At 50.6% G+C, this 23451-nt stretch overlaps 3 protein-coding genes across 4 annotated transcripts; 2 read left to right on the forward strand and 1 right to left on the reverse strand.

Annotated features, from left to right (window-relative positions):
• Window positions 1-357: 357 nt before the first annotated feature.
• On the forward strand, window positions 358-1771 carry MRPL55 (mitochondrial ribosomal protein L55). Its single transcript, XM_027743327.2, has 3 exons — window positions 358-561; window positions 671-854; window positions 1580-1771. The coding sequence occupies exons 1-3, from the start codon at window positions 425-427 to the stop codon at window positions 1721-1723; spliced, it is 465 nt and encodes a 154-aa protein (XP_027599128.2). The 5' UTR covers window positions 358-424; the 3' UTR covers window positions 1724-1771.
• A 253-nt stretch (window positions 1772-2024) lies between these two features.
• On the forward strand, window positions 2025-5399 carry CUNH1orf35 (chromosome unknown C1orf35 homolog). Of its 2 annotated transcripts, XM_027743326.2 has the most exons (9): window positions 2025-2368; window positions 2904-3038; window positions 3153-3306; window positions 3396-3441; window positions 3555-3637; window positions 3736-3808; window positions 4122-4201; window positions 4482-4628; window positions 4804-5399. In XM_027743326.2, exons 2-9 carry the CDS (start codon window positions 2945-2947, stop codon window positions 5063-5065), a joined length of 939 nt encoding a protein of 312 aa, XP_027599127.2. In that variant the 5' UTR covers window positions 2025-2368; window positions 2904-2944; the 3' UTR covers window positions 5066-5399. The 2 variants fall into 2 exon arrangements, with proteins under 2 accessions (XP_027599127.2, XP_027599126.2); XM_027743325.2 differs by lacking the exon at window positions 2025-2368 and having other exon boundaries at window positions 2733-3038.
• Window positions 5400-7749: 2350 nt separating this feature from the next.
• Window positions 7750-21576, reverse strand: ARF1 (ADP ribosylation factor 1). Its single transcript, XM_027743324.2, has 5 exons — window positions 21471-21576; window positions 11935-12114; window positions 11178-11288; window positions 10371-10495; window positions 7750-9361 (listed from the first exon to the last, which is right to left on the reverse strand). Exons 2-5 carry the CDS (start codon window positions 12080-12082, stop codon window positions 9200-9202), a joined length of 546 nt encoding a protein of 181 aa, XP_027599125.1. The 5' UTR covers window positions 12083-12114; window positions 21471-21576; the 3' UTR covers window positions 7750-9199.
• Between the last annotated feature and the right edge of the window lie 1875 nt (window positions 21577-23451).

Raw genomic sequence — 23451 nt, forward strand, 5'->3', positions numbered from 1 at the left:
CTATTGCGGGGCGGGGGGAGGCGTGGTGAGGCTGAACCATTATGACGATGAGGGGGAAACATCGTGGGGCTGAACCATTATGGGGAGGGCGGAATGGTAGGGCTGAACCATTATGGAGAAGGGGGGACATAGTGGGGCTGAACCATGATGGGGGCACGGGGTAGAGGTCGTGGGCTGGACCATTATCGGGATGCGGGGATCCCTAATGGAGCTGAACCATTATGGGGAAGGGGGGAACCCTCGTGGGGCTGAACCATGGTGGGGATGGGGGGAGCTGGGGCTGAACCACTGCAGGGCGGGGGGGGAGATGTGCTGGGGCTGAACCATTATGGGGGTGGGGGAAGCCATGGCCGAGCCAAACCCTGCCAGGAGCTGCCATGGGGTTGATCCACGACGGGGAAGGGGTGTTGAGGCTCTCCCTGTGATGGGAACACCGGTGTCACCCCAGGAGCTCTCTCCTTGTCCCCAGGGTGTCCCTGGGCTGTGTCCCCTGCTCCGTGTGCTCCGTGAGGGTCCCGAGTCTCCCGCCTGTGCTGGGATGGCCGCCAGCCGGGCCCTGAGGTGAGCCTGTGGGGTCTGGGACCCCCTGGGACAGCACCAGGTCTGTGCCGTGGGATGGAGGTTCACGTCACCCCCACGGTGACACCTGCCCGTGTCCCTGTTCCCACAGTGTCCTGTACCCCCGGGCCGTGTCCCGGCTCCCTCTGGCCGCCTCCACCCGCAGCAATTCCAACCGCGCCTCCGTGTCCCACCTGCACCGGCAGCACTACGGGCGGCTCTACCCCGTCCTGCTCGTGGGCACCGACGGCTCCACCACCCGCCTGCGCTACCAGGAGCCCAAGAGGATCCTCATGGTACGGGGGCGGAGGGAGATGGGGCAGGATGGGGGCGAGGGTGGGCATGGGAGACTTGTGTCGTGTCCCAGGGGGTGTCACACCATGTCCTGAGGGGCTCGTGTTGTGTCCTGGGGTCTCATGCCATGTCCCACAGCGCTCACACTGTGTCCCACAAGGCTGATCTCATGTCCCCAGGGTCTCACACCATCTCCTAGGCACTCATGCCATGTCCCACAGAGCTCACACTGTGTCCCCAGGGTCTCATCCCATGTCCCAGAGGGTTCACACCACGTCCTGGGGTCTCACCCTACGTCCCTGGAGGCTCACTGCATATTCCAGAGGGTTCATTCTGCGTCCCTGGGATCTCACACCTTGTTCCCAAGGTGTCACCCTGTGTCCTGGGGGGGCCATGCCTTGTCCTGGGAAGCTCATACCATGTCCCAGGGGTCTCACACTGTGTCCCCAGAGCTCATGTCGTGTCCACCAAGGTCTTGTGCTGTGTCTTGGGGTCTCATGCGATGTCCTGGGGCTCATGCCCCTTGCTGGGGAGCTCACACCACGTCCCAGGAGGCTCATGTCATGTCTTTGGGGTCTCACATCACATCCTGGGGTCTTACACCATGTCCCTGGGGTCTCGCATCGTGTCCTGGGGTGGGTATCACACCGTGTCCCTGTGTCTCACGCCGTGTCCCGGTGTCTCACGCCGTGTCCCCGTGTCTCACGCCGTGTCCCCGTGTCCCCAGCTGCCCCTGGACAGCACCACGCTGCCCGAGGCTGAGCGCAGGGCCCGTCTGCGCCGGCACTTCCCCAGCAAACCCAAGCCCAAGACCGAGGAGACCTTCGAGGGCATCGACCTGGAGACCTACAAGCAGTTCTGGAAGAAGTGAACGCAGAATTAATAAATAAATAAATAAACAAGCAAACCACCCAACCAACCAGAGCCGTGTGGTCCCGGCGCGGTTCCGCGGGGCTCCCCCCTCGCTGAGGGGACGGTGGTACCGCCCGGTCCGTCCCCCCCGCCCGTGCCCGCGGTGGTAGCGGCGGGGCGGGCGCGCGCGGCGGCCGGAGGTGCGTGAGGGGAGCGGCGGCGGATCGGGGGGATTTGGGGTTTGGGGGGATTTGGAGGGTCCGTGTGTGACCCCGCGGGTCGCACCCGCCTGTTCCTCGCACTCCCCCCATGCCGAGGGTGCAAGGACATCCCCCCGGCGTGCTGCACACGCCCCCGGGACGGGCAACCCCCCCCTCAGGCCCCGCAGGCCCTGTGGCTTCCCCAGGCCTGAACCCCCTCCCAGACCCTGACTCTGAACCCCCCCTAGGCCGTGAACAACCTCCCCCTTGGCCCTGCAACCCCCTCCCAAACACTGACCCCCCTCCCCAAGCCATGAACTCTTTCTCCCCCCCTCCATTCCGTCCCTTCAACCCCCTCCCAGACCCTGGAACTCTGTCCCACTGGCGATGAACCGCCCCCTCCCCAGGCCGTGCACCGATCTTCCCTCCAGGCCGTGTAACTGCCTCCCCAACCGCTCGAACTTGTAATTATCCTCCCCCAGGCCCTGACCACCCCTTCCTGCCAGCCCTGAATAGCCCATGACCCCCCTGCCCCACCTTGGCCCTGCAACCCCCCCTGCCAGATCATGATTCCCCCCCAGGCTGTGATCCCTCCCCCCCCCCACTTCTGGCCCTGAACCCCTCCATCCAGACCATGACCCCCTCCCCTTCCAGCCCTGAAACCTCCCCCCAACCTGTAACTCCCCCCCAACCTCCAGACCATGAACCCCCTCCCATCAGCCGTACAGCCCCCTCCCAAACTGTGAATCCCCCCAGTCCATAAACCTCTCCCCTTCCAGCCCTGAACCTCCCCCCTCACTCTGCAACCCCCTCCCAGCCCCTGAACCCCTTCCCAGGCCGTGAGTCCCCCCACAGGCCGCACACCCCCCACCTCAGGGTTATACAACCAGGGCTTTGGTTCCCCCACCCACCCTTGAGGGGGCCACATTTGCTTCCCCCAAATCCAGGAGCCCTCCCAGGGCTGCACAGGGGACCCAGGGTGGTAAATCCTTTTTGCAGGTCACCAACCCCTCCCCAAATCTGCTGCGGGGTCTGGCACCATGTTTGGCTCATCCCGGGGTGGGGTCCGGGGGGGCCAGGACCAGTTCAGCTGGGAGGATGTGAAGACGGACAAACAGCGTGAGAACTACCTGGGTAAGGGCTGGTCCTGCCCAAACTCACCCTCCCTGCCCACCCCAGTGCGGTTTTGGGATGCAGGTGGAGGTTTTGGGGTGCAGGTGGAGTTTTTGGGGGTGTTTCTCCCCACAGGGAACTCACTGATGGCGCCGGTGGGGCGCTGGCAGAAGGGGAAGGACCTGACCTGGTACGCCAAGGGCAAGAAGGACACGGCCCCGCCGTTATCCCGGGAGGAAGAGCTGGCTGCCGTCCGCCTGGCCGAGCAGGAGGCCATGATGGCAGCGCTGTGAGTCCACACACACCCCACACACACCCCCAAAAACAGGGGGTGCAAATCCTCTCCCCCACATGCATCACCCGCTTCTGTTTTTGTAGGGGCTACAAGAATGTGAAGAGGCAGCCCACGGGCCTCAGCAAGGAGGTAATGGGGGCAGTGTGTGTGTCCCCACATCCCTGGGGAGTGTCCCCTCCCCTTGGCTCTTTTTTGGAAGGGGGGACACGCCCAGGACACTCTTCCCCCTCCCCTTCCCACAGGACCTGGCTGAGGTTTGCAAACGGGAGGGCGCCGAGCGGGATGACAAGGACGTGGATCGGGTGGTGGGTTTGGGCAGCTCCAGGTATGGAGAGAGACGGGGGGGATCCCACACCAATTCCAGAGCAATCAGATTTTTTGATTTTACCTTTTTGAAGCTTTTTTTGTGTGGTCTCTTCACAGTGGCAGTGCTGGCCGGGTGATGCTCTCCAAGGAGGACAAGGAGGCGGCCAAGATGGGGCTCTCTGTGTTCACGGTACAGCACTGGTTGTGTTGGGAGGTTAAAAAAGAGATGGAAAAAGGCAAAAAAATGGAATATTTTAATTTAAAATATTTAAATATTTATTTAGAAACCAAACCTGGGCGTTGTAGCACGGAGACCTGCAGGAGCTCCCCATCTCCTGAGTTAATTTGTGGGGCTTTAATTTTTCTCCCAGATTGCATTTAATTTTATTTCATTTTTTTCAAATTTAATTTTTAAAGGGGGAAAAAAATCCCTTTTTCTTGTAATTCAAAGCTATGGGCTCATGGACTTGCTCCCTATTTTTCCCCCCCCTCTCCACCCCTAGCACCAGAAAGTCTCCAGCAGCCCTGAGACATCTGGCTCCAGGAAGAAGCAGGAGAAGGAGGAGAAGGTGGAGGAGAAACGGTGAGTTTTCCCACTTTGGTAGGAAACCACCTGAAATGGCCTGGTTTTTGCAGGGAATATTTTGCAAAATGCTTCCATGGCTCCCTTTGGCATCGAGTTTGTTCTGCATCTGCCTGAAAAACTCTGCTTTCCCCCCAAAACCTCTTTGTTGTTGTTTATTTCTGTGGGTTTCTCCTTGGCCAAGGGATGTGGTGGGATGTGCCTGGAGGGAGGGATGAGGATGAGTTTTTGGAGGAGCCAGAGGTATGCACATTCTCAGTGCTTGATCTCTTCCCTGCAGACCAGAGAGCAACAAAAAATCCAAAAAGGAGAAAAAGAAGAAGAAAAAGAAGAAACATAAGAAGGAGAAGAAGAAAGACAAGGACAAACATGCCAAGAAGGACACTGCCCCATCGTCGTCCGATTCTTCTCCAGATCGGGAAAAGAGGTATGGGCTGGGCTGGGGGCTGAGCCCTGGTCTTGGGGCATCACTACTGGAAAATGGGATGAAGGATTTAGGAGAGCCACGTGGTCTGGCATTCCAAAATCCCTTTTTTGCCTCTAGAATCACCTTGTCGGTGTCCCCGGTGTCCCTGCTGTCACTCACCCCTCTCTCCCTGCAGGCACCACCGAAGGAAAACACATCAGCACTCCGAGACATCGCGGCACGGCCGACGCCGGCACGACACGGATTCCTCTGGGAGCAGCAGGGATTCGGGGCGGCATTCCCGGCGGAGGCAGAGCCGGAGTAGGGACAGGGACAGCAGGGACAGGGACAGCCGCAGCCACCACCAGTCCCCGAGGCACAGGGGCAGGAAGAGGAGCAGGAGCAGGACCCCCCCATCCCGCGGGGTCAGGCAGCGCCACGACACCAACTCGGACTGAGAGGGATCCCGGGATCGTTCCAGGGAGATCCCACAGAGGATTTATATTTTTTAAGGTGGTTACATTAAAAAAGCTGCAGCTCTGCAGGCGCAGAGTCTGGCAAAGGGCATTAAGTTTGTGATGCCAGCAGCCCCTGCCCACCCCTGGGGGCAGCAGGTGCCTGGGCCCCCTCCTCCTCACTCCCTGGATCCATCCATCCATCCAGGCAGGATTTAGCACAGATGCTGTGGGGTGGGGTCTGGTGCCGGGATGGTTCCAGCTGTGGTGCTGGAAATGCTGTGGATACCTCATGTCTGTGTACAGAGACTTTGAAAGAGATTATTATTATTATTATGTTTTTTATCTTCTTCCCCTGCCCTCGAGTGCCTGCCAGCACAGTGGTTGGAATAGAGTTTCTTTCCTTAAACATTCCCTAAATTCACAGCTGCATGGAAGGGACCTTTTAAGCTCATCCAGTTCCAACCCCCTGCCATGGGCAGGGACTCCTTCCACTATCCCAGCTTGCTCCAAGCCCCATCCAACCTGGCCTTGGACACTTGAAATAATTCCTTGGCTGACAGGGAGATGGATGGGACCGGAGTGTCTTCCCCTGGCCACATGCACCCACCTCAGGGAGCAGCAAACTCTGTTCCCATCCAGGATTTAAACCCTCAAAACATGAGTATTTATGTCCTGGGTGCACTGAAAAAAGGCAATTTCACATCAGTAAATAGGAACACTGCTGTGAATGGGAAGGGGTTGTCCCGAGCAGCTCCGGAGCGTCGCTGGGTCCGGCGGGGCCGTGCCAAGCACAAGGGCCTCGTTTGTGTAATTAATGATGCAATTTAAGACAGGGAGGGTTTGTGTGTCTTGGTGGACAAAGGCCCAGCGGGATCGGGGTGAGGAGCTGACAAAGCCCTTCTGTCCCACGTCCCTCCCCGGCCGTGAGCACGTGCTGGGCACGGGCAGCGGGAGAGGCTGCGGAGCGGCCGCAACCCTCGGGGATCCCCCACAGCAAGAGGCTGTTTTGGGGGGTGACAAACTCCTGGCAGGGTCACAGGGCTGTTCCTCGTGGTCTGAGCAGCTCCAGATCCAGGCCAGGGATGGCAGGAGGAGTGGGGTGGCCCTGAGCCCATGCACTCCCTGGCTGGGGGCTCTGACCCTACTGGTGCTCACCAGGCTGAGCTCGGGGCACCCTCCTGGCATTTTTGGGGATCCTGGATGCAACTGGAGCCTGCTGGGAGCATCCCAGTGCAGGGCAGCGATGGGCATGGTGGAGCAGGGCTGTGCTTCATGGGAACTCAGTGCTGGGAGCAACAGCCTGGAAAGGGAACTGTGGGAGAGTGAAAACACCACAGGGAGCAGAGAAAGAAAAACCACAAATCCCCATGTCCTGTTCCTTCCACGGGCTCCTGCTTTCCCTGCCTTCATCTCCCAAGCAGAGGGGATGGACGCTCTGGGCAGAGCTGGACTCCACACACGTGTCCCAGCCAGTGCCAGAGGTGCTGATGTGCCAAGCACGATGCCAGCAGGGCCGTGGCACAGCTGTCCCGGCTCAGTTCAGCTCTCCTGAGCTTTCTCCTGCCTCTCCTGCGTCACAGCTCTCCCCTCTTCCTGTTTCACACTCCGAGACCGGAGTAAAACAGTTTGAGAAATATGGATAAGCCAAAACTGAGGGTGAGGGGGGTGTGAAGGAGCCAGTCCCCATTGAAGGGCTGCTCACCCCAAAACCCTCCCTGCTCAGCTGCTGCACCGGTTCCTGGGGGGACTGGGCAGGATCCTTTCCCCTGGGTGGCCAAAATTCCCAAGGGACCAGTCCAGCCCAGAGCAGAGGGCAGAGCACAGCTCCCATAACATCAGCACGTTCCCTGTGTTTTCCACAGCAAATTTTGTGCAGAGGAGCAGGATCCTATCCCAGCTGCCCCTTCACATTCAGTTCCCTCCCAGAACAGGAACAGAGAGATGTCCTGCACTATTAGGGATGCAAAAATCCTGATTCAGAGCTTGACATTCCAAAGGGTGACCAGCCTGACTCCCAGGAGGTTTGGGATCCCCGTTTGCCCAGCACTGTTTACCCTTTTCAGCCACAGTCCCTGTTACCCAGCCAGGACCCCAGATTTCCCTGCTGGGAATTCGCTCTCTAACCTGCATGATAGACCTTTCATCCTACAGCTTTCCAGCCTGTGTCCTGGGGAATCTGCTGCAGCTCCAGCCAGGAAAACAGCCAGCTCCTGGCCAGCAGCCCGAGTGTGACCATCCAAAAGCTGCAGCTGACAGGGAAGGCAGGAGGATCAGCTGGGAGGAGGAGGAGAAGGAGGAGGAGGAGGAGCTCTGTTCCAGATCCAGAGGGGACTGCAGAAGGGAAAAATGCAAAACAGAGAGTTTAGGAAGGCAGAATTCCTATTTCCCCCCCCAAAACTGCTAACTCACAGATCCTGTTATTAAATGGGATCAGTGGGAAGAACAATCTAATGAGGGAAGTGAGGGGGCAACCAAAGAAGCTCAAGGGATCCCTTGAGGCAACGAAGTGACTCCAGCAGAGCCCAACTCCATCACCCACCACTTCACCTGCAGGATTCCAACTAGCAATGGTAACATTACTTGGGAAATACAGGAGATATCCTCAAATTTCCATGCAAACTGGCTGAGTTTGGATCCAGCACACGGCCCTGCACAAAGATGATACAAACAACACGATACCAGTGCAAGTTTCATGAAACTTTTTATTCAACAAGTATATCATGATTCTGCCAAGATGATCGAATGAACAGCAAGGCATAAAAAACATGAAATAGTTAAGAGATTTTATTCTAATAGCTTTAATTACAGTGCTTGTTTGTCGAAATGAAAACTGAAAACAAGTATACAAAACAGTTGATTACTAATTGTGTATTGAAAGCAATAAAGGTTTCCACAACACTAAATAAACCAGTTCTGATAGTTCCTCGAGTTAAAGTTTTAACAGCTCCAGCTTCTTCAGTGTTTATCAAAATACAAAAGAAAAGTAAAGAGGTCTTTTTTTTATTTTTCTGATGGCAAATCTGAACCTTGCAGTATGAGGGATGCCAAGGGTTTTCACACATATACAGATATGGGATTGTTCCAAAATGGGATTGAATACTTCTAGAGTGGAATGACTCTCCAAACTCTCATGCTTTTTGTTTGTTTGTTTGTTTTTCCTAGACACTATACATAGATGTTTGGTGTGTTTTTCATGGCAATTCTTACGTTAAGTACAGTACTTTCTGCCTATAGAGCTCAGGACTAGGACAGGCTGTGCATCCTGTGGAAAGGTTTTGCCTCCTGGAGTGGTTTACGCACAAGAAAAGTACAAAACACTTTTTGACAAATACGACAGGCTAAAAATGTCGACTTCTGGAAATGATTCAAGTCCAATGGAAACGAGAAATCTCACCTGAACCAAAAGTCAGATGTTTAGCATGAGTCTGCAAAGCTCATCTAAACCAGGCCCAGCAAATCTTTGAACGGTTGTGAACAAAGATGAGCACAGACTACGAGCTACGGAAAGAGCCAGAGATCTACCAGTCATGATCTGTTCGTTAAGCAGATGAAGCTAATTGGGTGTCAGTCATTGCTTCACCCTTTCAAAAGAATCAAGAGTCACCACGTTAGAGCTGGAGCAGCAGAAGCGATGTCAAACGTTTGTGTGCTGAAGTGTTTTTACTTTTCCTTGTCTATTTTAAAAAAATACAGAAGTCAGGTTAAAAACCAACCACCAAAATGGATCTCACAGATCTCACAACCCAACCGAGATCGAATTCAGCTCTACTGCACAAGGACCACTGGCAACCCTTTGTGTTATTAACCCAATTAAATCCCTTCCAGGTACTAAACAGTGACTTGATTCTTTACAATAAAAAAAGCTGAGTAATATTGCATAGGAGTACCAGAAACTGCCTCATTGGAAACAAAAACTATTTACATTAAATAAGAAACCTAACTGTTTTCAGGCTTGTATTTGCCACATTTACAGCATGATGCAATATATACTGTGACAAAAAAGAAATGAAAACAGCTTCCGGCACTCAATACCACAAAGTAGCACAGTTTGCCACATTAGAGTAAAGCGAAGGGCGAGTAGGAGGAAATAAGAGGGAGGGGGTGGAAAAAGAGGGAAGAGGAAGGTTTATGGTTTCATTTCTGGTTTCGGAGCTGATTGGACAACCAGTCCAGTCCTTCATAGAGACCATCTCCACTAGTGGCACAGGTTGCCTGGATGTACCAGTTCCTGTGACGAAGGGAATGCAGTCCAAGTTTGTCTGTGATTTCTGCTGCATTCATGGCGTTCGGCAGGTCCTGGGGGAAGGAACAACAGTCATTGTCGCCCCCACCCTTTGATCAGCAGCTTTAAAGGCATTAAAACCAAAATTAAGAGCTCTCAGAACTTCTCTTTCAGAAGAACTCAGTGCCTAGCTTTGATATTCAAGCTATTTCCCCTGTGCTGACAAAAAGCCTCACAGGTTCAACACCACGATCAAAAGAAGATATTATGGAATATTTGGTAGGGAAGCGAGACAGATGATGCTTGGATCGAGTCATCAAGCCCCTCAGTGCTGATCCAAACCTGCTTACCATTCCAGCTCTGTTCCACCCACTTTCCACTCAGGAAATCTTTTCTGTGACTGCACTTATGATTTAAGATCAACTTTTATCCCAAATTACTACTCTGCTGAGCACAGAGTACAGCCCACCTGTTTACAGCCCACCTTTCCTGCTCCTAGACACAACTTATGGATTCTTCACCCTTCCCAGCTGAGCCTGTGCAATGATGAAGCAGGATGCTACTCCTTCTTTACCTTTCCTGATCATGTTTAAGGTCTTTGACATTTGGTTTAAGCTGCCAAGACCTTTACAAGCAATCAGAGGCAGAGCTCTCAGCTCACAGGTCAACACAAGGACTTTAAAAGTCAGCCCAGTGCTTTCACCAACACCAGCAGAGCCCTCAAACACCCTTAGTGAAGAATTCAGTCATGTTCCAGCATTCCAGACTTCCTCTCTCTTTGGAGGAAGCTTGGGCAGGTGCTCTACTTGAGCCACATCAACCTTAAAAACCAAACTGGTAGAATTTTTCCCTAAAACTGAAAATACAAGAAGTCCTATTAGCCAAGACTCTTTAGAAAAATGCTCCTTTCAGGTGAGAATTTAATGTGTGGTTTGCTGCCTTCAACGCACCCAGATGGCCATTTACTGAGAATTTATCTATTATTACCCTGAAAACGTGACTGTCCAGGTCAAAACCTGGCACTCATGAGCATTTTGTACATTTTCAAGAGTTCTTCCAGAAAGACCCCTTTTTTGGGCATACCTGTTTGTTAGCAAACACTAATAGAACAGCATCTCTAAGCTCATCTTCTGCCAACATTCTCATGAGCTCTTCTCTGGCCTCGTTCACACGTTCTCTGTCATTGCTGTCAACCACAAAGATCAGACCTGGCAAGAAAGAAACAATCAGAATAAGCATTAATTTGAAGTTATTGACAAATGATGAATACATCTGGAGGTCAGAACTAAGCTCTGAAGAGAAAATAATGCACAACAACCCAGTATAGATGAGAAAAATAGAGTTTTCTTATCACTGTGATGTCATGTCTGAGAGAAAGTCTGTTCTTGCTGAAAGCTGGTAAAAATTGGTGTTAGTTTGTGTTTGTGCTTTTGGAACTTGGGTGCTTCCTCTACATAACCACTTGGTATTTTCCAGGGAGCAGCAACTCCTGGAACCCTGTGACAGGACTCAAAGACAGGCACATTACAAAGGCACAGCAATGAAAGAAGTGACAGGCTCTCAGTTCCTGGAGCTGCAGAGCCTGTAGTAAAGACTCTGCTTTGAAGTGAGGGCAGAGCTGTGACTCCTGACAGAAGGAAAGCAAACTTCTGAGCTCCCTCTGAGTCACAAGGACAAGGAAGACTGGTTTCTGGATTTCCTCCTATCCCTCTTTGAACCTGCAGTGGCTTAAGAGAAGAGCCAGAGCAGCACACAAACACACCCTTTTATAATAATAATAAATATTTCCATTCCCCTTGTGAGAAACTTGCAAAATTATCTAAATAAGGGTATTAAAAAACCCCCAAACATTTAGATTGTGGAAAACTGTGATTTAAGTGTAAGACTCACCTTGTGTGTTCTGGAAATAATGGCGCCAGAGGGGTCTGATCTTGTCCTGGCCGCCCACGTCCCACACTGTGAAGCTGATGTTCTTGTATTCTACTGTTTCCACATTGAAACCTAAAATAGAAATGGTGGCAGAAATCTCAGTTAAACATAGCTGGCCTATTGTATTTAGCAAGTCACACTCAGAATGTCATGATTTAAAAGAGTTATCTTAAAATTGAAATTAGTTTAAACGAGCGGAGTTCTGCAGCGAAGCTCCCAAAGCAGAAAAACGTGGGTTGTCTGGGACTCCCACCATCACCCCACACCAATGAACAGCTCCAGTTGCTACTTGAGAGCTACAAAATGCAGAGCAAACCATGTTGCTTTGAAAAATAAAAAACCCAGGGCTTTAAGAACTGCAAATCAGGTCCCTGATCGCACTCAAAAAAAAAAATAAATAAAAGAAGGTGTCACCCTCTGCTTCTCAGTCTAATTTACAAGATGCCACAACTCACTTAGGAGACAAACTGCTCTACTGTGGCTCATGAAGGTTCATTCCACAAGTGACTGACAGAGGGGATGGAGTGAAAGAGCTGTCACATAATCCCCTGCCATGGCAGAACATTTGGCTGTGCCACCTTCACACCACGGCTTTGGCAAGTGTTTGTGCTGCCAGACAAGCTGCTTAAACCAGGAGTGGCAGCTGAGATCAGACACTGCTGCAAACAGTAGGACCCAAATCTCAAAGCAACCAGCCATAGAAACGTGAAAGTCTTACCTATAGTAGGAATAGTAGTTACTATTTCACCAAGTTTAAGTTTGTACAAAATAGTTGTCTTTCCTGCAGCATCCAGGCCAACCATTAGAATACGCATTTCTTTTTTGCCAAAAAGGCCTTTGAAGAGGTTTGCAAAAATATTTCCCATGGTTGAGATATGTTCTCACTGGCCAGTGAAGTCTGGAGGGAAAAGATCAGAGTGTCACTCAGGGGTTACCGACAGCTGTGCTCTGACCAGGGCATAGAAACCCACAAAAACCCAAGCAAGAGATAACCTGAATCATTTACAGACAGCCCAGACACAACTGTACGTGATTTTCTCCCATACTGAAGCAACACAAAAATTAAGATATGCCAAAAGTTAGTGCTCATGAAACGACCTGGCTTTGAGTGCTTTAAATATTTCAAATGTTCTTTCAGAGGTTTTAGCATTAAATGCTGTTCTCAAGCTCTGTCTTGCAAAATTCACACAACTGACCACTTGAGGTGCTTTCTCCCCCATTGTTATGGGATAATTTATCTGCAGCCAAAGTGTCACTATTAAACTCTCTCTAACTGATCTGCAGATAACAGCTTTTGCTTAGCACAGCAATAGCTGCTGCCCCTTTTGTGAAGGGAACTGGGAATATGGTTTGCATTCTCTCCTCCTCAGAACAGTTTCCTTCCTCCCCAGCCCTGAGGAAATGGCCTGCGAGCAGCACAAACACAGGGCAGTGTTACTTCCATCCACATCAGGGGGAAACCTCCTGTAGGAAGCAAATCTGCATTTAATCAAACCTAACTATCGAACATTAACAGCTCCATTAAAAGAGCAGGTTCAGGAATGAACGTTCCTTCCTCCACTTCTGCTGGGTGATTACAGTGATTAACGTCAGCACGAGCTTCCTGTTTGGGGATCCAGAAACTGCCTCCACTCCAGCCCTCAGACTTCCCTGAGCCTTTGGGATGGGACTCACTCCACACAAATTTCCCCCCTTTCCAAACTTGCTCCTGCACAGTTTAGAGAGAGTTTGAAATCACCAAGAGAACTAATATTCTGCTCATATAAGGCAGGAAAAAGCAGCCTGGAAGCTTCACAGAGTCGTTACAGGGTGATAGGGACGGTTCACACCTTCACTGCTGCTCTTGGGTGTCAGTTCAAAAAGACACTGAGCCCAACTGAAAATTCAAGTTTCAGACACAAAATACACACACAGCCAAGACGTGTAACATTCTAAGAGTGAATTTCCTGTAAACCAAATCACACAATTTAAAGCACAGTATGAAGTTTGAGCCATCTCTGGACCATACTCTGTATTTCATGATGAAGCTGTGCTCGAAGCAAAACTCTCACTAGAAATAACACTTTGCAGAGTATCTGTTTAAGACCATTTAACCAAGCTTTGGGTTGAAAAGCACACCACAACAAAAACCTCATCCTGCTCTGTTTAGCTCTGTCCTAGGGATGTCTGAACCTTCCCTACTCCACACTGGGAAAGGTCTAAGCAGCTCTGCCCTCCTCAGGAAGCTTTGCTGGACACAATTTTTAACCCAAAAGTTAAACGCTGTAACATTAACCCAGTCACATGTCCAAGCACAGGCAGCTCCACATGGAAGTTCAGAGTCCACTCCAGAGTTCCTGAATGACATCAACCACCACGTCAACCTGCTGAAGCAACTCGAGTCAAAGAGCCATTTATTTTATAGGACTGAAGTTCAACACGACCAAAACTTTAAAACTAAACTCCTGCCCAAACCAGACAGGGCAGCCTGTGGATTTAAATCAAACAGGAGGTTTAAAAGTTCTATGATTCCACCATTTCCTTCACATTTCTGCAGCACGACCATGGATATTCCACTCCCACTTGAATATATGGGGGCTGTATAAACAGGAAAGTTAGCTAGGAAGCAGAGAAAACAGTTTTCCTGGAGTCCCCCTTTCTCCAGCTCACTCACACAGCAGGGAATCTCCCAGCCCAGCCCAGAGCAGCAGCTCTCCCCGGGCTGGAGGGGAGGGAGCTGTAAAGCTTTCCTTTGTCTGGCTGCTCATGCCACCTCTATCTTCTGCTTCATCTGCAAAGCAACAGCCAGGCCTGAACTGTAACCTTTTACCAGAGCTCTGGTAACTCTTCAGAACGAGTGTGTGAGCTTTTGTGGCCAGAAAACCCTACAAAGAATGCCTTTCTTCTGTTTCTGCGTGTTTAAAAGCATAACAGGTTATCAAACGCTTGGATTGAGCACAGTAATTGGGTAACCAAGCAAAATCCTGTCATTTATATCCATGATGTCTTTCCATGCCCTGGAGAAGTCCCAGGCTGCTGGACAAGTTGCTTATGCTTGGCACCAACAGCAGTGAATCCCGTTAGATCCTTGTTTTCCTGGCAGCTATTTCCAGGTCAAGTCTGCCCTTCGCCACTGAAGCTGCTTTTGTACAACCCATCCTCCCCCCTATTTATACTTTCTGGGAAGAATAAGAAGCTAAGATACAGTTAAGCACTTGGGCTCCATTTCCCTCTCGTTCTCTTCCACATTCCTGCTATCCAAACCACTTCTGTAACTCATTTGGTACTTCAGGGTAGGTGGCATTACAGAAAGTCCCATTTATTTTTATAGGCAGCACAGTGGAGTTTACAGCCCACCCACCCCTGGCAACACGAGTGTGTTTAGATGTTGACTAAAAAAGTAATTGAATCACTGCTAAAAGAAAAATACCAGGAGAAATCCACCCACAGAACTCCCACAAACTGTTGTGGTTCCCCCTGGTGACTTGCTGGATGTGGTTGGGACAAAGGAGAGGGTTCACCCTCTGCCCAGCAGTTGGTCACAGTCATCTATTCCCACAGAAAGGAAATCACTGCCATGGTTTGTGCTGCACACTCCTGTCCCTGCAGTGTCACACACAGACGCTGCCACAGCAGAAACTGCCCCGACAGCCCAGAGCTGCTTCCCAGGACTTCACTGCCTGTTAATGCAGCTCAGCTGAGGGATCACGGGATCCCACTGCACTCCAGGGTTAAACTTTAACTCTCATTTCACCCGCTGCTTGGACAGCCTCAAAATACCAGGAAAGACTCTTTTAAATTAACAACAACAAAAAAAAAACCTGTCATTTTTCAGGCATCTTCAACCTTTGCAGTCTATATCACAACTCGCCAATATTCCAAACTGAAGCTGAACTTCCTCTTTCCCTCCACCCAAATGTTGTCTGTAGTTGCCACCCTGATCATTTCTGAGTAAAATTCCTGAAAACATAAAAGACTACGGCTTGTGAGCTGCTTGTAGTACTTGAGCACATCCTCAAAAGAGGGATCCATCAGGCTAGGCGGGGAGATTTGCGTATGAAAGGCAACATTTAAATAAACAACACAGAGTGTTTTCCCAGGGCTCTGTGTTCTCCCTCCTAGAAATCTCCTGTGTTCACCTCCTAGAAACGGCAGCTCGGCACCCCTCCCCAAGCCCAGATCACCCCAAATCTGAGCTGTCCGGGTGATTAGTTTCTCCCTGAAGCACTTTAACACACTCCACTCCAGCCCAGCCGCAGTAAAAACCTGTCGGGCAGGTTCGGCTAAGATACAATGTACCATTGGTAAAGGGCAAGCCAGGCGTTCAATGGACAAGTTACAGTTTCATTTCAGGAAACAAAGTATTTTCAGCCTCTTTTTTTTTTTTAGTAAGTGATACATTTAGATAAGCAATTAGGAGAACAGGCAGCCCTTTGCAGAGAGGCTCGGTGTAATGAGTTAAAAATGAATGAGTGTCTGCAACAGCGGCGGCCTGGTGGTTGTTAAAAGTGATACGGCCCAGGAGGAGAAGCAGCATTTGCTTTTATTAATTGTAGGTGGTTAGAAGGAGAGCTCTGAGGAATAACTCGGGGCCAAAGAGCATTGAACACTTAATCATCCGCAGCATTTTATAGTTAAACGTCTGTTAATGCATTTTAATGTCACTTCATTGGGGCTGCTTATCATGAGGAGTCAAATCTGCTGCCTGACCTCCCAAGTTTCTGGGTGAGCCCACGGGAGTATGATCAGAAGGGTTATGCAGGTCATCAAAGAGTACAACACACCTTGAAATTTCCACAGAAACTTCATTTTACGCCTCTGGAAAAGTGCTTTTCGCATAGAGATTTAACTTCCTTGAGCCATGATTTCATTCGGGTTTAACCAGTTCTTTAAACGGAATCACAGAATCATAAAATCACAGATTTTATGGTTGGAAAAGACCTCCAGAATCACTGAGCCCAAACTCTGACCGATTACAAACAAAATCAGAGGCTCAGGCAGAGGATGCCAATTCAGTCAAATTACCCTGCAGTCGAGAAATACATTTATTTCACTGCTCTGTACCAGCACTGAGCACATAAAGCTCCCACAGGGCAAAAATAATGCTCCAAACTCTGCAAGTGTTATAACCAAACCTGGTGGGCCCGAGCATTTTGGCAGCTGGAAAATCCCAGCAGCCAGGAAGATGGCAGGGGTTGGAACAACATGATCTGTAAGGTCCCTTCCAACCCAATCCATTCTAGGATTTTGTGATTCCCTGATAAGATCAGTCAAGGAAAGCTCCACTGTCTGTCCCTCCCCTCACGGGACACTGAGATCCAGAGGTACAGAGGGCATTTGTTGTCTCTGGGAGCAGTTCTGTCTCCCTGGGACCTTCATATCATGTTTGAAATGCCCATTTCAAGGAGAGGGAAACACGGTGCCACCACCAGTGACACGCTGGGCTACACAGTCTGAATGGGACAAAATATTACAGCACAAGCTAAACCCCCCCAACAGCTGCAGATTTACCAAAAAGCTGTTTCTCAGTAGCTTTCTGCACCTTATCCTGTTTGCTTGGACACCTCTGGCAAGTAAAACTGGTGTGTTTATGAAGACAATGGATTTACTGCCAAAATACATCTCCATTTAAAGGAAAATCTACTTGACATTGGCCTAAGCATTAATTCCATGTCTTAAAACAGTTAGAAAAAACCCAAACCCTTAATTCCTTTTTATTAGTCACAGGGGAACAAAAATTCATCAGTTTGTTCCTTCACAGAACTATTGATTTGAAATGCAGTCAGTTCTCATTAGTTCCCTGTATCATATTTTTTAATTCACAGCATTCTAGAAGGTTTTAGATTAAATTGGCAGGAGAAGCAAAACATTCCTACAAGAGATCACCAAACCAATGTGTAAATAAGAAGTGAGAAAGTGGTTTTTTTTTAAAAAAAAAGAAGACACCCAACCCCAACAGCTGTTCCTGGTGTTACATGCAAGAACAACTGGCAAATAATTCCAAGTGCAAATCTAACTCGGCAGCTTGTTCTTCACAATATAAAGTGTGATTTAAAGGAGAATGTGAGAGAAGTGATCCAACGAGAATAGCACACTGCTAAAATTTAGGAATTATCCCGAGCCCCAGTGTTCACACCCCCACTCAGCAGCAAGAGTCTTCAGCTTTGAACTTGGACTAATTTCTTTACAGATTAAAGTGCTCTGTTACAGCAAATTTTGAAAAATGCTCTAGATCACAACACCTCTTTATACACAGCCAGGATGGCCCAATACACTGTTCCAATACAGATACATTCAACTATTTTTAGAAGTTGTTTACTGGCCTTCCACATCTGATATCCCAAGAAATGACTATTTATCAACCCAAACTCTTTCACTTGGGGGCCTTGACACTGAAATTTACTGTAATTTTGATTTATTTTAGACCATACTAACATCACTAGGCACAGACCAGGTGTAAAATGTAAGAGTTAGAGAACAAGCAGGTTCTTTGTTCACCAGGTGATTGTCCTGCACTTAAACACCATCATAATAAAGGGGACGGCAAGAACCTCTTCATTAATAGTAAGTCCCAACTCCTCTATAATTTTAATTATTAGAGTTGGAGGAGTATTGGAGATCAACATTGACCACTGCAACAATTTCCCACCAGAAACCGGTGTTTCTGCCAAGCCTGAGATGGAAAAAGTGTCCTGAAGGATCATGACCTTGTTATTTGAGTTTCAGGGGAGGTCAGAGGAAAGGTACCAGCACTGAAGCATCACGTGAAATACCAGCTAAAGATCCATAATGGCAATTGCATCTAAAGAGGAATAATTTGGATTTGGCCACCAAAGGCTTGCAGGGATCAACCAAAAAGCCTCCAAAAGCATCTGCAGGTTCGAGGCAGATGGAGGACAGACATGCCACCCCCAAGTGAGCAGCCAGGGGAAAGGAAATCTCCTGCTGCAGCACCTTCATTTAACCCAAGCAGGTTGAACTGCTTGCTGTTCACCCAGATCCTGCATTTTCCACGTGCTCTAACATTCCCTTGAGAGAACTGGGAATGGAGTGGCAGGAAAACAGTTCCACTCACAAGATCAAAACAAGGACAAAAGAGCATATTTTCCTTTGGGGTCATGCCTATTTCTCAGACACAAGAACTCTCTCCTAAAACAGTGGTCAGAATAAAAAGTCAGTATCAAAGAGAGAGGGTTGCTTGGCTCGATACTCAAACCCCAAGAGTTATTCCCTTATTCTCACCTTCAAGAAGGGAAAACAAACTCTTGCTGTTTCAGCACAAAATCTCCAACTATTCTAAGGAGTTCCACACCACCAGAACTCAACAGCACACAAACCAGCCCACGGGAAAAACATGGATCTGGTCTGAGATATATTTTACTTAAAGGACAGGCTGACAGGTGGAAAAGCACAGAGGGAGACACATCCATCACCTCCCTGTAGCTGCTCAGGAAATAACGTGGTGCCAACAATGCAGTTGTGACACCCACGAGTGGCCTGTGCCTTTGTGCTCACCAGTTTAACACTGGGCACACTGGTGTGAGAACTGGGCATTACAAAGAATATCTTTTCAGATAAATATCGAGTTGTTTTTGTGAGGCTGAGCTGTTCCTGAGTTAAAAAACCTTCAGTTTTAAGCCAAATATCCTGTTATTCATTCCCGGTAACTGGGCACTAAGTCAACATTTACAGTCATAGTAGAAATGGCAAGAACTCACACAGGAGCTCCAGAAACAAAACTGGGGTTTGGTTGGGGGGAAAATGTCATGGCAGAGCCTGCACAGGGAGCTGGGAGGGAACAGGAGCTGTGTTAGAGCTTCATCAGAAGTGAAACCTCAGCAGAAGCAGCAGCACAGCCCCCGACGTTTGTGCGTGTTAAAAACGAGGAATAAAATCGGACCCTCGCAAGCAGAAAGACAAAAATGCTGAATAACACAGAAAAACAGCTGCTGTAGTAGGAAGCTGATTATAAACTTCTTTACTCATCAGTTAAAGAAAAGGAATAATGGCTGAGGATGGCACCAGCCCCGACACAAGCTCTGTAGCATTCCAGGAGCAAAACTTCCAAGAGATTTCTAAAAAAAAAAAAAAATCGGAACTATTCCTTTTCGGATAAAATTAACTCGTGTTCACCGAATTTATCCACTGTAAAACCATCTGGGTGGCTGTTGAGATCTTGCTTGAAAAGTCAATCTTTAAAAATAAAAGGCTGTTTTAGGACTAAAAGCTGCTGGGATGTGTAAAGGTGGTTTCTTAAACTTCACCACAGCAGATTTAAATGGTATCTTGGGCTGTGAGCTTTTCCTCCTTCCCCCAATTCCTGTCACCAATGGCTTAGCTGATAATTACCTGTGCAAATGCTGCTGCTTAGAGCAGCTGGAGCACAATTTGGAGAATTACCAGGACTAAAATCCAGCCCCTACTCCCACACACACTTGGTTTGCCTTGGAAAAGCTATGACTGGTCCTTCCCCCTTCTCTTGGTCAGCGTGAGTAACACTCACAGGGAACTCAGCACCCAGCACTGCTCCTGCCCAGTCCCTTCCACATTCCAGCTGTTTCACAACCAGGAAACCTTAAAAAAACCAATCAGTGAAATTCACATTCAGGTGTTTGGCTTCGTAACAGGATTTACATCACAAACACGAAGGGTTCTGGGTGGACACAGCTCTGCCTGAGCCATTTTCTGAGCCATTTTTGCTCCTGATGTTCCACCTTGGGAGAAGCACCAACAAACCCGGCAAAGCAGCTGAGTTGGAGCTGAAGAGGTTCAGGTGAGGCGAGTTTCCTCACCCTTTCACCCACTGCAATTACTCCAGCAGGGAGAGCAGCCCAACAGGGCTCTCCAGCACTGCAGATGTGTTTGGGACAGAGGAAATCGGTGCATCAAACCCCCTAACTTTCCCTTCAGAGAACCCCTTTATCCATAAGGCTGCACTTCTACTTTATTCAGTTGTAAACCCCATGAATAAAAGCAAAATAGCACTCCCCCAGTTCAGCCACACTTCCTTTTTTTTTCTTTTTTTTTCCTACAGAAGTGCTCCAAATCAGCAGTAAAAATAGCAGTAACGATCTTGCTGAATGACCTTGGAAAATCCACCTTTGCCTCGATTTCTCTGCCTGAAAAATAAGATTAATGGAATACCCTGCAAAGGGGTGCCCTGAGCCTCGCGAGACAAAGCTCAAAGTATCAGACAAACAGCTGGAATTTTCCTTATTGACAAAGCCACAGTTTCGACACCAGACCTCTGGTTGAGGGCTCTAATCAACATGTGGAATTTGCTTTGGCAAAGAGCAGGGCGGCAAAGCCACAAGGTCAATGTCAAACACAACAACATTTGGGCAGTTTTACGACCCGACACGGGAGTTTTCAGCCGCTCTCTGCCGGGGCAGAGCTGGGCTATCGCTTCATCCCCCGCGGGTTCATCAGCCCCAAGTATCGCGTTCGGCACTCGCAGGGGCAGGACGGAGTATTTTCAGACAGAATATAATATCCTCCCACCGGCAGCACGGAAAGCTGATCTCCCAGACCGCCAGCCCCGAGCCACGGCAGGCAAACAAAGCTGTCTGCTCCAGGATAAAGCTCCAACTCCTCGGCCCAGCAGAAACACCAACTCAGCAGCCAAGGGCTTAGAGGGGGAAAAAAAAACAACCTCTGCGCCCCACGAGCTTCCCCCAAGGCTCATTTCCCCCTCCAGAGGAGGGTTTCAGGGGGCACAGGGAAAAGGAGGAAATGCCTCTCCCTGCTCCTCGGAGCCGTCCCCGGGCGGGGCAGAGGCCGGAATGAGCGAGTTTGGGGAAGGGAGGACGAGCCCATCCCGTCTAATCCCATCGCTAGAGGGAGCGGGGCCTTGTGCAGCTGCTGGCGAGCCGGAGCGATCCCCCCTTCCCACCCCTTCCCACAGCATATCCCACCCCTCCAGCAGGGAAGCGAAAGGCCCGACATCACCTTCCCCCCCCAATCCCAGAGCCCCCAAAGGCGTGAGGGGCGGATGGGGCAGCGCCGCTCCCGGGGGCCGCCGGTGCTGTGGGGGAAGAAGGAATGAGAAGGAAAAAACAAGGAACGAGAAAGAAGAAAAGAAGGAGTGAGGAGGGAACACGAAGGAAGGAGAAAGAATGATAGGGAAAGAGCCGCCCGGCCCCGCTCCCTCAGCGCCCGCCGCCGCCTCCCCTCAGCGCCAAGGCCGCAGGGCGCGGGCGCAGCGCGGCGGGCGGGAGGCCGGGAGGGGGAAAGGGCTCGAAGGGAGGGCGAAGGGGAAGGCGCCGGCGAACCCACCGGCGTCGTGCGGAGGCGCGGTGCGGTGCGTGTGGCTGCGCTCGGACGGTCCCGCTCGGCCCGGCCGCGATCCGCCCTGCACACAAGATGGCGGCGTGAGGGGCCACGTCAGTGCCCGCCCCGCGCGCGGCACCGCGGGAAGGCCAGGGGGGCGGGGCCGGGGGGGGCGGGGCCACGGCGGGAGCGACGGCAATGTCGAGGTGTGGGCGTGGCCTGTATGGGGAGTGGGCGTGGCCATTGCAGGGAGCGACGGTGCGGGGAAGGTGCGGTGGGCGTGGCCCGTTGTTTGGGGGCGTGGCCTTACGTGTGACCACGCCCATCCCGCCCCGGCGCGTGTCAGGATGGGGAGCGCGGGGAGCGCGGGACCGGGACCCCCGGGAATGCGGGAGTGCGGGAATGGGGGCGAGGGGGACCGTCCTTTCCCCTGCCCTGCACCGCTCCCCCGTTCCCTGCACCGTTCCCCCTTTTCCCTGCACCGCTCTTTCGCCTTCCCTGCCCTTTTCCCTTTTCCCTGCATTATTCCTCCTTCCCTGCACCGTTCGCCTTCTGTGCACTGTTCTCCTTTCCCTCCATCATTCCCCTTTCTCTGCACCGTTTCTTTTCTTTTCCTGCACCGTTCCCCCTTTCCTTGCACCCTTTTTCCCTGTATCATTCACCCTTTCCCTGCACCATTCAGCCTTTCCCTGCATCATTCCCCTTTCCCTGCACCATTCCCCCCTTTCCCTGCACCGTTCCCTCCTTTCCCTGCGCTATTCCCCCTTCCCCCCACCATTCCCCTTCGCTGCATTGTTCCCCATCTCCCTGCACCATTCTTTCTTCTTCCCTGCACCATTCACCCTTTCCCTCCACCTTTCCCTCTTCCCTGCACCATTCCCCTTTTCCTGCAGTATTGCCCTTTCCCCGCGCCACTTCTTTGCACCCTTCCCCCTTTCTCTGCACCCTTCCCGTTTCCCTGCACCCTTCCCCTTCCCTGCACCTTTCCCCCTTTCCTGTACCATTTCCCTTTCCCAGAGAGGCCAGTGATCCACTCTGGCCTCTTGCCCAAGCCATGCAGCCTCACTCCATGCCCAGCCCTGCCAGGATCCAGGATGGATGTGGGATGGATGTGGGATGGATGCGGGATGGATGTGGGATGGATGTGGGATGCCTCATGGACTTGGCACGATTTTGCTGGAGGGTTTGCTCGTGTTGGGCTGAAGGGGATGTGTTTTGCCCTCGTGGGGCTTGGGACAGGCACTGCTTTTGGGGGGACCTGCGAGGGCCGTGAGGGGGTGTCCCACTTGTCAGAGTGTTTGGGAATGTGTGTGGCATCCCTGCCATGCAGCATCGTGGGGCTTGGGACAGGCACTGCTTTTGGGGGGACCTGCGAGGGCCGTGAGGGGGTGTCCCACTTGTCAGAGTGTTTGGGAATGTGTGTGGCATCCCTGCCATGCAGCATCCCTGCCATAAAGCATCCACACCGTGTAGGGTTGCCCTGTGTCGGGCTGTCTGTCAGGAATGTTCCCCTGCCTTATATAAGATCATATTCCCTATCAGAGAATATTCTGAGCCAGAAGGGACCCACAAGGATCTGCAAGTCCATCTCTCAATATAAATGTAAAGTTGCCCTTCTCTGGGATTCCTGCACATCCCAGAGTGTGCTCTCCACCTCCAGCATCCGTTGCTTATCCACAGATCCAAAGAATACCCTTAAAGCTTTTTTATCCAAAATAAAGCAGGACTCCAGGGATGACCCCCTTTCCCAGGCCTCTCTGCTCCCACTTCTGTTCACAAAACAGGGAGGATCTGACAAAATTTTTACTCTTTCTGGTGCTGGAAAAGGCTGAAAGGGGAGGATTTATAGGATGGGGGGTGCTGGGTGCTGCTCCAGACCCTCCACGCCTCAGTTTCCCTATGCAAGGAAAATCCTTTTAATTTTTTATCCTTTTAATTTTTTTTTTACCTTAACAGTTAATTTTCATGATTGAAATAACATTTCAAT

The sequence above is a fragment of the Pipra filicauda genome, unplaced genomic scaffold (assembly GCF_003945595.2).
Source record: "Pipra filicauda isolate LSUMZ 115617 unplaced genomic scaffold, ASM394559v2 scaffold269_size1075953_pilon, whole genome shotgun sequence".
Taxonomy (NCBI): domain Eukaryota; kingdom Metazoa; phylum Chordata; class Aves; order Passeriformes; family Pipridae; genus Pipra; species Pipra filicauda.

What these genes read in the sequence shown, in the direction of transcription:
- MRPL55 (XM_027743327.2), top strand. Translation starts at nt 425, where the DNA reads ATGGGAACACCGGTGTCACCCCAGGAGCTCTCTCCTTGTCCCCAGGGT. An exon ending in GCCGCCAGCCGGGCCCTGAG is followed by an intron (nt 562 to 670) that starts GTGAGCCTGTGG and finishes CTGTTCCCACAG; the next exon opens with TGTCCTGTACCCCCGGGCCG. An exon ending in AGCCCAAGAGGATCCTCATG is followed by an intron (nt 855 to 1,579) that starts GTACGGGGGCGG and finishes CCGTGTCCCCAG; the next exon opens with CTGCCCCTGGACAGCACCAC.
- CUNH1orf35 (XM_027743326.2), top strand. Translation starts at nt 2,945, where the DNA reads ATGTTTGGCTCATCCCGGGGTGGGGTCCGGGGGGGCCAGGACCAGTTC. An exon ending in ACAGCGTGAGAACTACCTGG is followed by an intron (nt 3,039 to 3,152) that starts GTAAGGGCTGGT and finishes TTCTCCCCACAG; the next exon opens with GGAACTCACTGATGGCGCCG. An exon ending in CCACGGGCCTCAGCAAGGAG is followed by an intron (nt 3,442 to 3,554) that starts GTAATGGGGGCA and finishes CCCTTCCCACAG; the next exon opens with GACCTGGCTGAGGTTTGCAA.
- ARF1 (XM_027743324.2), bottom strand. Translation starts at nt 12,082, where the DNA reads ATGGGAAATATTTTTGCAAACCTCTTCAAAGGCCTTTTTGGCAAAAAA. An exon ending in AACTACTATTCCTACTATAG is followed by an intron (nt 11,289 to 11,934) that starts GTAAGACTTTCA and finishes TTTCTATTTTAG; the next exon opens with GTTTCAATGTGGAAACAGTA. An exon ending in TTATTTCCAGAACACACAAG is followed by an intron (nt 10,496 to 11,177) that starts GTGAGTCTTACA and finishes CTTTCTTGCCAG; the next exon opens with GTCTGATCTTTGTGGTTGAC.